The sequence below is a fragment of the Austrofundulus limnaeus genome, unplaced genomic scaffold (genome assembly GCF_001266775.1).
Source record: "Austrofundulus limnaeus strain Quisiro unplaced genomic scaffold, Austrofundulus_limnaeus-1.0 Scaffold274, whole genome shotgun sequence".
In the NCBI taxonomy this organism is placed as follows: domain Eukaryota; kingdom Metazoa; phylum Chordata; class Actinopteri; order Cyprinodontiformes; family Rivulidae; genus Austrofundulus; species Austrofundulus limnaeus.
Window position 1 is genome coordinate 660,865 of NW_013952676.1, and position 11,997 is coordinate 672,861.

At 38.8% G+C, this 11,997-nt stretch overlaps 2 protein-coding genes across 2 annotated transcripts in view; one reads left to right on the top strand and one right to left on the bottom strand.

The window, feature by feature from the left end:
- bcl2l12 (BCL2 like 12) overlaps window positions 1-1,458 on the top strand; it is a gene marked incomplete at its 5' end in the record, with an annotated part of 12,866 nt that extends 11,408 nt beyond the window's left edge. The window contains 2 exon segments of the mRNA XM_014020977.1: window positions 288-551; window positions 635-1,458. Of these exon segments, the coding sequence (XP_013876431.1) occupies window positions 288-551; window positions 635-676 (306 nt within the window).
- Window positions 1,459-3,279: 1,821 nt separating this feature from the next.
- nudcd3 (NudC domain containing 3) overlaps window positions 3,280-11,997 on the bottom strand; it is a 13,319-nt gene continuing 4,601 nt past the window's right edge. The window contains exons 5-8 of the mRNA XM_014020981.1: window positions 10,079-10,205; window positions 9,840-9,983; window positions 9,562-9,750; window positions 3,280-3,964 (exon numbers count right to left, since the gene is read on the bottom strand). Coding sequence (XP_013876435.1) covers window positions 3,854-3,964; window positions 9,562-9,750; window positions 9,840-9,983; window positions 10,079-10,205 — 571 coding nt within the window. The 3' untranslated portion in view covers window positions 3,280-3,853. The remainder of the gene's footprint in view (window positions 3,965-9,561; window positions 9,751-9,839; window positions 9,984-10,078; window positions 10,206-11,997) is intronic.

Consider the following 11,997-nt stretch of genomic DNA (forward strand, 5'->3'; position numbering starts at 1 on the left):
ATAGCCCACAGACATACCATAAAAATTTATAGGACCCATAATTGGTCTCCTTTAAAACACAAATACCAGTTTTATGACATAAATACCAGTTTTTAAAACATGTATACCAGTTTTATGACATATATTCCAGTTTTTAAAAACATGTATACCAGTTTTATGACATATACTAGTTTTTTAAAACATGTAAATCAGTTTTATGATGTGTATACCAGTTTTATGACGTGTATATCAGTTTTTTAAAACAGATTTACCAGTTTTTGACATGTATTCCTGGCTTCTTCCCACAGATCCAGGCAGATCCATTTCTACGCTCCAGTTTGAATCGTCTTTCCTATGCATCATTCGCCAAGGTTCTAGATGTCTTTGGTAGCAGCGAGGTGTCTGAGGCTCCGCCCTTGCCACCATCACGCAGTCCAACTCTTCAACGCATGGCTATTAGTATGGAGGTATCACGACAGATAGTCACAGCCACAGGATCCCAACGCACTAAAGGATATGCAGAGCGCTACATGGAGAGCTTCGCCCCGTGGGTCAAGAGCCATGGAGGATGGGTGAGTGTTCTCCTCACACTGACGGTATGATGCCCTGCAGATTCGGCTCTCGTTAAATAAATCATTCCTTGTCTTCTCTTCAGGAGAATCTGGTAGATTTTGATGATGTGGTGGAGTGTGACTGATGGTCCAGATGTCCTCTGAGTCCAAATCAAAGCTGCTCTGGATGATGTTGTCAAATAAGGTTAAGATGGGTCGGCTCAACTCCTCAAACCAAACCACACCAACACTACGTGACCTGTACTGTGGAAGAAGATCGGAACAATACTTGAACTTTAATATCTCAAGTCAACACTAAACTAAACTACATGTGAACAAATAATGAGCTAAAGCTGAGCAGGAGGAACTGTTCTGTGGAGAACTTTGCCAGACAGACATGTGAGCTAACACAGGCAGAAGAAAACTGCTGAAGAGCTCACTGAGCAAAAACACAGAAACAAAATGCTTCGAGAYGTGCTGTGAAAGGCTCTGGTTCCTGTTGAGGTGAGCAACAGATTCCTGTTTTATTTGGTCAAATAGAAGAAGAGACCTAGTTGTGTCTTGGTCCAATGGGCAGGGAAGGGACAGAGTTGGTGGTTTGATTCTCAGCCTCTGTAAGCCAAAACGTACTCCCTTCCCCAACAGACAAAAGTGTTTGTATGATTGACTGAAAAGAAACTGTAAAGAGGTCTGCGAACCTGCAGAGGTAAAATGGTGTTGTATTAGTGTGGACCGTTTATCTGTCACCTGGATTACACTACACCCAATCGGACAACTCCTCCTTCATATGGTGGACAAACAAATCAGAAATTCATTTCTGAAAACATTTGGCTGTTGAATATGTCAAAGCTGCTGCTTTCTGAAAGTGAACTGAGGAGAAGACAGGCCGTCCTCCTTCAACCCCACTTAGTAAAATGTTTTACACTGAGATGTGTTTTGATGTCTGAATTATCACAGAACTATTATCTGTTATTGTTGCATCATTAGTAAGATTAACGGGATCAGGGAATCTGTTGCCTTCTGGAAAATGCTNAAAAAAAAGAAAATGATTAATCGATTCTTAAATTAGTCATTGATTATTTGTTGTCGATTAATCGATTAATCTTGGCAGCCCTAATCCTTTCCAGAGGGAAGTCATTTTTTCCACTGTGGGAGGATGTTGTGTCTGTAGACAGTCTACATCTTCACCACTAGGTGTCACTGTGGCAGAGTGTTGGCTGTCATCCTGTTGTTTTGTTTTTATCATTTTCAATAATCAAAATGATCTGAAACCATCTGGGAGGAACACAACAACACATTTTACACATCATGACTGACTGATGTTAGTATATATAGACAGCTGCACTCTCAGCTCTAACAGAGGTTTGCATTTTCTAATGGAAACTTTAGACACATTTAAAGTCAGAGGAAGAACTTTATTTGCTCAACAACAATTTTAGTTTTAAAAATTTAGGTTTTTTTTTCTTTATTAAGGTGTCAAATCATTCACACGAAGGGAAACATTCAGATTAAATGTACGTTTAAAAAAACATGTAATGTGAAACTGAGTAATGGATCGATTTTTATAGTTCTTGCAAAACTGCGATGAATTTCAGAATTCTGGAGTATTTGAAGACAAACAGATTTTTTGAAGTGGGTTTGTACTGATGAGTTAATAACAATTTGTTCAAGTGACCCCATGTCTTAAATCAGCTCTAATATTCTAATTTTTGTGGATGATCATTGCCTACATTTTATTTAATTTAAATATTACATTACATTATAACTTTACTGATCCCTATGGAAGAGCTCCTCAGGGAAAAGAAAAAAAACTGTTCCACGTTAGAGCTGATCGAACATCTGGAACATATATTTGAAGGCGTAGACTTTATTCCATTTAATAAATTAAAAATACAATATGGCATAGACAGGAAATATTTCTTAGAATATCAACAAATTTAATTTATAATTAAATGTTAAATTAAGCTTAATAAAACATTGTTAGAGACACCAGCAAGTGTATTGGAATTCCTTCATCTTAAATCCCTCAAATTGCTATCTAAAATCTACAATAAACTATCTAGAATAGACGACTCAATATCAATACCTGTTGCTAAATGGGAAACGGACTTATCAGTCAACTTTGACCAAAAGACCTGGTCTAAAATATGCTTGGAAACATTTAAAATAACTAGAAATTCTAATCTACAATTAATACAACATAAAGTCCTCTATAGAGCACATTATACAGGCCAGCGAATGTTCAAGATGGGTTTTACTTCATCTAATAACTGCTCCCATTGTACAGGCAATGTGCCAGACAATTATATCCATGCACTCTGGCTCTGTCCGCCTGTCCAGAGGTTTTGGGTCCGGGTATGTGAAGATTTGTCGAAGTGTTTGAATTGTTATATTCCACCCTCTGTCTGAGAACTAAAGGTCACCCAGCAGTTTTCAGTGTGTTCTCTATAAACTTTACAGGTTTATGAACTCATCGAGGTCTTTTTCTTATTTTTCCATAGATACACCTGGACTAAACCTTCGTTTCCTGTCTTCTCAACCCTCAGAGGAGACACACCCTACACTGGTGCTCAGGAGCTCCAGTAATTTGTGGCTATAAAACCAAAAATTGGGCCCACTTAGTTCTGTCAAATAAATCTGTTATGTCTGTCTGTAAATACTGTTATAATTAATTTTTTTAAATGTTTATGTAAAAGTTAAAAACTGAGATGTGCTAAGACTCACTGTCATTAAGAGAAACAGATAGCAGTTAAAGGAGAAAAACATTTATTTTTTAAATTTAACAGACTTTTATTCAACAGATCTTTTTCAATGCTTGTTTAGACGTTAAAAGCAGTAAAACAGAATTAGATGCTCATCTCTGTTATGCTCTGTGATTAATCATGTTTTTACAGTCTGAGATTTTTAGTTTTTTTGTCCATGAATCCAGTAACAATCTGTAATGTTGACCTATGCAAATTAAGTGTAAAAACATGAAATCTGATTTTAAAAAAACACATSGGAGCAGAAATGTGCTTTTTTTGTACCTTTGGTTGTTTTTGATCTGGAGACTGAACAGACTTACATGTTTATGACGAAACAACTAAATTTCAACAAAGATAGGCACAGCAGAGTCAGTACATAAAGTCCAAACAACAAAGAAAGGGATGGGTTCTGCTGAAACATCAAACCAGTGTTAAAAACCACACGTCCATCCCAATCTCTCTAATCCACAAAACTAAATTTATATGGTCTCAGTTTCCTCAGAGATGTTGACGTTCCTGCAGAGTGTTCCAATGACAAAACTACAGTCCGCTGACATCTGGCTGGGTTTGAGCGGCGCCTCAGAACTGCACGGCGCTGGGCGGGATGTCGAACATGGACGGGTCAAACTGCTGCCCTTTGAAAGGTGAGCCATCTGCGTCCCAGCCTTTCTTCAACATCTCGTGTACTTTCTGTAAACAAACATGAAGGCAATCCATTAGATCACATCATTGGGTCATTTCAGTTAGATTTATAGCCAGAGCCGGACCCAAACCCCGGGTCGGGTCAAAATGACATGCTGGATGGTTAGACCAGGTCGGGCTCGCGCTTCTGTGGCGAGTTTTTAATAAGCCTATGAAACATACAGCACAGACAAAACCAAATGCCAAAAATCATCCATGAAGTCGGATTATACACAAGAGTATATTTTGATCTATTTTTTTCTAATGTACAACAATAAATATCAATATTTTCTTGTATGTAACTGAATATTGTCTCGAAGGGGATAACTCAACAGAATTTCTCCGTGTCCTTCCGCTATACAAAATGTTGTGCAGCTCAGCATATAAACGACGACGACTGTAGCRGGAGGAAAAACATTTTTTATTTTTTTGTTAACCYTGGGGGGGAGATGAAAAATAGATGTGGATGTCAGTTGCACGTTCATGGTTCAATAGGAAAGTAAGGTGCAGAAGTGAAGTGCAGTGCACCGAGGCCCCGCCCCGCTCTGCTCTGATTTGCTTAAAAAACGTAAATGTTGGTCTGAATACAAAAGCGCTAAAAGCTTAATTAAAGCATGTCGTGTTCGGGCCTCTAATTAGAGATAATTAGTCTTAGACTTGGGTCGGGTTGGATTTTTTTGGCCCCAATCAAGGTTATAATAGTTTTGGATTTTTCATTATAGTTTAGTTTTATTTAGTTTTGACTTTTTGTCTTTGAATTCAGTTAGTTTTAATTAGTTTTTACAGTGGATTTGCTAGTTTTTATTAGTTTTTATTGTTTGTTTAATGCTTAGTTTTAGTTTTTATTCGTTTTATTAGTTATAGTATTAATTTTTAAAGTTTAAAAAACGTATTTGTCAGTGCAACCTCCTGCTTGTGGTGTTTCTGAGTTAACTAACCAGCAGCCAAGTGTGTAGGACTGAGTTTACTATTGAGGGGGGACACATAATGTTGGAAACCTGACAGATTTGTACATAGTCTGAGCAGAAATACGTCATAAATTAACTACACTGCAAAACATTCACAAAATGCTACTGGATCTTTTCTTGGAAAAACAGTGATGTGGGTAAACCACCCAACAAAATATCTTGAGTCTCATAGGATTGCACTAGCCTGGTTTAAACCAGACCCTGTCCATCACTTTGCTTCATACGAGGGTCTGGACTTGATGCATAGAGAAGTGATTCTTGCAGGAGGCGTGGCCTCTGCTGAAGTTTAAAATGATTGGATCAGTTGGCTGCAACGTATGTCGCTGACGGAGGCTAAGCTAAGAAGCTAATCGGAAATCACGTGTGCTGTAAACAACCCTACTGAGAGGAGAAATATACCGAGTCGAACGAGACGACTGTAAATGAGAGCTGCTGCTTTGTCAGACAAATTTATTTTAATTTGGAAGCCTTATCAACACAGACTGGCTTCATTCACTTCCTCCACTGCCGTATGCTAAACTAACTAGCAGACACTGCGCAGAACATCGACGTCATTCAAAACTCCTTCTGTTCTCTGATTGGCCCAGGTAAAATAAACTACAAGCAGACACTGCATAGAACATTAACATTCTGTTCTCTGATTGGCCCGGCTAAAAATCTGCCAGTGAAATCCATCTCAATGGGAGAAGTCCCAGACGGAGCAGTGAAGGGAAACTAGAATTGAGCGGAGCTGCATAGGAAGGCAAGGGCCAGGCTAGGATTGCACAGGAGCATAACAAATATATTCACAATGTCAGTGTGCGCAATATTCATACAGCAAATGACTTCTAGATGCACAATAATTGTTGATTAATGTACTTGAAGAGGTTTAAAGTTGTATTTTTCATGCTTAAAACTATTTTTGGTGCACCCCTACTCCACAATCTATTATCTTCTAAACTTTTCAATAAATAACAGTTATTACATTGACTTTATAAACTTATTTTAATTTTAAACTGTTTTATTATTAGCTTCAGTTCTTCTCAGATCACATTGAGTTAAATAAGATCAAATCTGCTGACTTGTGTTGTAAAATGAGACGTTTTCCTGTTTATCTTGTTTATAAATCCTTTACACAAACAGCTTTTCTGGCATTATTTAAAACATTAAATAGATTATATAAACTGTAAAATATTAATAATAATAGGATTAATATTATTATTAATAGTTTTTATGATTTCTACATTGTCAGTCCTTTTTTCTGCTCTGTTGTCAACATGTACAGTAATGGGAAATCCAGACTCTTGACCGTTTTGCGTTGACCGTTAGCTTCACCAGCCGATCATCACATGAGCACTCCAGCTGTTCTATAGAACCTCCTTGATCACATCTGATATCATCATTGCAATATTTACAAATATTATTGCCATCAGAAGATTTTCTAATATTAAATATCTGTTCTGTGTTCCTCTCTCTTTAGCTGTCGGTATGCTCCTGCCTCTCCCTCACTGACTTCCTGCCTCTGATGTCCCTGCATGGCATCAACATGTTTACAACAGAGAACACTACATGTAATGTACAGCACCAGCAAGTGACTTACAGAAGATAAAAAGTATCTGTTAAGGTTTTTATCATACAACTGATTTACAGATGTATGCATTACATCTCATATTCTGTCAGCTCTGTTTACAGCACAACCTACAGTAAAAGTTTTCACTAATTTAATTCAAGAGCTCCAGCTCTGTACCTCCTCTCCTCTGGTCTCCTTTGTGCAGCCCCTGCATCGCTGTTGCTAAACATACTAAATGGTTCATTTTAAAACTAAACAAGAAAATAATTCACGTATTGATCATTATGGAGAAGCATTTCACCAGATAAATGTACACAACTCTAGTGGGGTGTTGTTCTGCAGCTAAAGACTTAATCCCAGCCTAACCCAAACCCTTATAAGTGTGGAAATAAACATCAACCTGACATCAGTCCTTACCTGTTCTTTCTGCATCTATTATACTTAATATGGTTTTTAAACAGGACCTCACACCCTGAAGCTCCACCTGTTCTCCTCTCTCTTCAATGAACCGGTTCTTCTCATGATAAAAAAATTATGTTTAAAAAGCATCAACAAGCTGATAGTACTCTATAAACTACCATGATTCTCCTTGTAAGACATTATTGCAGAAAATATCTATTATAATGTCATGTATATTGACAAACTATGATCAGGGGTTGCTCTTGTGTGTTATTCACCGGTGTTACTCTGACAACAACAACACAACAACAACAAAACAACAACAACAACAACAACAAATCAGTCCTGCTGCTGCTGTTTCAGTCTGTTTTACTGATGGTGTCTTTGTGCTGGAATGCACCTGTCTCCTCCTGTCTCCTGTGAGGGACACGTCCCACCCGTCCATTATAGCAACACTTTCCTAAAATAATCACGTAACTCACTTTTGCCAACAAAGGACTTGGGTGATTATTTTAGGAAGGTGACGATAGTTTCTCCATCCTGGTTGTACTTGGCTGGACTGTTGCTGAGAAGCTAGATTATCAAGATACTCACAGTTAGCCATCTTAGATGAGCTTGATTACGTTTTCTCCCCTTGGGACGTACTCCACTCATTTTATCGCTTCTTTTCACAAGACACCTGCTTTTATTTTTCTCACAGTCATGTTAGAAGAAATCCCAAATTGGACTTTGCCGCTTTCTCTCAACCTTTGTTTGTCATCATGTTGCAGACATGCGCTGAGCAGCAGCAGACTGTAAACAAATGATGTTAAGGACCATGAGGTGCCGTAAACCGCCCGCAGCTAACGTGAAACTGCTCAATGTAAAAAATAAATAAATAATTGTTTAATCAGTCCACACAGTTTAAAATAAATTGACAAAAACTAAAACGAAGGAGATTCTGTCAATTATTTCAGTTTTAGTTAGTTTTGTAAAAAGATTATAAAGTTTCAATTAATTACTTTCTTCATTTTGTTTTAGTTATTTATTTCAGTTACCTAAAATATTTTTTAAATTTTAGTTTTCGTTATTTCTAGTTAACTATAATAACCCTGATCTAAATAAATAAATAATACAAATAAATAAGGTAAAACATTGCCAAAGCACTGGGCATGCAGTTACATGTTGACCTCTATTTTTGGACTTAAATATTTTAGGAGACACGTGTCAAACCCGAGGCCTGCGGGGTGACTCCTGTCTGGTCCGCCAACGGGGGAACCATCCACAATAAGTGCATTCAGACAACAAAAACCTTTTTCACAAGACAGTTCTGCGACCGGTCTGGTTTTAATCCCCCTCGGGTCACTCATGAAACCACAGGTGAAGCTGGCCAGGTCCCGCTCAGGTGTACACTCTCAGAAATGAACCCAARGGRGTGGAACCAAAAGAGGTGTGGAGCAGATCAAAARAAGTCAGTGAAKATCAACAAAACAAGCTTCAGTGACTCTTAGTGCTGGGCGGTATACAGTTTTGTACCGAAAACCGGTTTTTATTTTTGTTATTSGACTTTTCTGAATACCCGTGTAAATAGCCTGAACACGTGTGTAACGTTTCGTCGCGGCCGCCAGTGAACTGTTTCCCTGGGGACACATTTCCTTGCAGCACCGCTAAGCGCATTAGCATGCTAACGTTATTGTTGTAACAACTGGCGGCGGGTGGTGTGTTTCAGCCGCTTATATGATCTGACATAAAAAAATTCCTGTTTTCACCATCGCTGAATAGTAAACTAGTAAACAACTCTTCAGTGACGTGCATGATTAGATTTAACACGCTACGTTATAATGGAAACGTTATTGCATGGAGACTCTAGCGTGCTTCTATTGTGAAAAGCCTGGGGGGAAGTAGTTTTATAGTGTAGCAGAGTTGACTGGTGTGCAAGGTGAGTTGTCCTTTTAAGTTTTATTAACACGTAACGATGGACCAGATAATGATCTTTTGTCAACCCTTCACAATCGGACCTAAATGCATGATTACTGTCTACAACCAGGCGAAGAAGAAAAGACATACAAGAGGAGGGAAATAGTGATACAGAGGTATAGTAAAAGAAAAAAGTCAATAAGCAAAGTTTGTACATTTTATTATCAGCTGAGCTGTGAGGAAAAAATACCATCAAATACCGTGAAACCAGTGTAATTGTTGAAAATGCCGTGATATACAATTTGGGTCATACCGCCKAGCTCTAGTGTCTCTGGGGCTGATGAGCCTCCAGCCACCTCATTAGTTGTGTTTGATTACTGAGAAAAAGGTACAAACTACGGCTGCACCAATTGCAGGTTTCAGGCAGATCACTGATCTTTATAAAGTCTTAACTGCKTATCCCGATTTTGGCCGATACAAATTTGTAAATAGCTGACACTGTCGGGTGTTATAAGGTCACAAAACACCTTCTATGTTCCAGTCTTATGTTATAGAAAAAGATTGAAGCAATATAAAATTGTTTTAGCTGGACATTAGGTAGCGCTCACAGCAGAGCAAAAGGAGACAGTGGCTGATACTTAGACCTTTGTGGAGGCAGATCTTTTCCACTGATCTTCTCTAAATATATCGGCCCATCTTTGATCTCCCAAAWCTAAGGGAATTGGTGCACCCCAGGTATGAACACATCTTTCTTGTTTCAGTAGCTCTCRACCCATGAGACACTGGTTCCTTACCATTTCATGGCTCTGGGGTTTTCCCTGCAGCTTCTGGTGGTAGTCYAATGTGAGTCGGTCCAGAACAGCGTGCTCGTCATCGTCAACTGTGGCCATGGAGCGCTCACGGTTAATCTGATTGATATCTATCTCCTTTTCCCCTTTCAGCACAGCGTTCCACCAAACCTCGGAGGTTTTGCTGAGTGACAGCTGCAGGTCAAAAACAGTATTTATTAGATAATCATAAACCCATCTGAGTGCTGCTCYCATGGACTGAACTGCTGCATGATTGTACTCYCCACAACACATTTTCCAGGTTCTAAACTCCACAGAGAGTTCTCAGTGTTGATCTTGTGAGTGAATTCTCCCTCCATCAGTGTTTTCTCCTCAGCCCCGTCCTTCACGCACACTCGTAGACTGCTGCTCAGCAGACTGACACTAACCTGAGACAAACAACACACACACACACACACACGCACACTTGCAGTCAGCAGACTGACAGTTAACAGCTCCTGTTGGCTGAGTGAGCGGCTCTCACCTGTCTGCCTTTAACAACAGTTTTGGGTACAAACACGCGGACCTCCACGTCAGTGTAGTCCTGAGACCAACTGTAGTTTTCTCTCACTGCTCCGTTGTAACTGTCTGAATCAGACTGAACCRGACCTCTGAAACAAATTCACACAAAAACAGGGAACTTTTTAAAAATGCTGTCAAAAACTATCTGCCTCTTACAAGTTTCTTATAAATACGAAAATACAGTTTTACATCATTTCCTCTCTAATGACAAGATTGATGGTTTCATCAGTTCAGCWAGGTGTCCAGGTCCTAAAGCATTAGGGTTAGGTTAGTGATGGGTTAGCTTAGCATTAAGTTAGCATTAGGGTTAGATTAGTGATGGGTTAGATTAGCATTAAGTTAGCATTGTGGTTAGATTAGTGATGGGTTAGATTAGCATTAAGTTAGCATTATGGTTAGATTAGTGAGGGGTTAGATAGCATTAAGTTATTGTTATGAATAGTGATGGTCAGGTTAGCATTTAGTTAGCATTAGGGTTAGATTAGTGATGGGTTAGATTAGAATTAAGTTATTGTTATGAATAGTGATGGTCAGGTTAGCATTAATTTAGCATTACGGTTAGATTAGTGATGGTTAGATTAGCATTAAGTTAGCATTAGGGTTAGATTAGTGATGGGTTAGATTAGCATTAAGTTAGCAATATGGTTAGGTTAGTGATGGTTAGATTAGCATTAAGTTATTGTTATGAATGGTGATGGTCAGGTTAGCATTAGGTTAGCATTAGGGTTCTGTTAGCAATGGGTTAAATTAGAATTAAGTTAGCATTAGTGTTAGGTTAGTGATGGGTTAGATTAGCATTAAGTTAGCATTATGGTTATAACAGTGATGGTCAGGTAAGCATTAGGTTAGCATAAAGTTAGCATTAGGGTTCTGGTAGCAATGGGTTAAGTTAGCATTAAGTTAGCATTTGGGTTAGCATGTCAGATATAACAGGATGAACACATTAAAAACATTCTACTTTAACTTTTGTCTAGTCCACAGAATATTTTCCCAACAGGTTTTTTTTAATATGTGACAGGCCTTGAAACACTTTCTAAGTTTGAGTCTGGTTATCTCCAAACCTTTCTTCTTGTTGACTCATGACCTCTGACCTTTCAGGTCAGGCCTGCAGAGCTTGAAGCTAGGTTTACAGTTGACGCGTTGCGCCAGCGGGCACGTGCCCAAAGTGACGCAATCGCGCCGTCCCCATCCTCGCGCGTTGTTGAAGTCTTTCAGGATTTTAAGACTGAAAGGATCTTGTAACTCCGCATAGGCTGCACTCGCTGCGTACCTTTCAAACAGCTTGTTTGTTCGTCACGCTTTTGTTCTCCTATTCACATTTCACAAGTTATAAAGTGTACTTCTACGTGTCCTTTTGGAGAATCTACTACAACGTAAGCTCCCAGTATAAACACCTCCAACGCTGACAAGGGCGCGGGCCCTGCGCGAGTGCGCGCAACTATAGCCGAGATTTTAGATGTTCTGGGTTGGGTTATCACAATACATTGATCTACGTCAATATATAGATTTGAATGGTTCATGACTCAGTTATAGAGGCAAAATGAAAAGATCGATCTACAGCAGGTAAAATAAGTATTGACCACGTCACCATTTTTCTCAGTAAATATATTACTAGAGGTGCTAATGACATGAAATTTTCACTAGATGTTGCTAACAACCCAAGTGATCCATACATACAAAGAAATCAAACATTAAATGTCCAGAAATGAAGTTATTTGTAATAATGTGGAATGGCACAGGGAAAAAGTATTGAACACATGAAGAAAGGGAGGTGTAAAAAGCCATGGAAAGCCAAGACACCAGCTGAACTCTCTCAGTAATTAGAAAGCAAGCCTGCCCCTTGTCAGTGCAAGTTAATATCAGCTGGTTCAGTCCCAAATG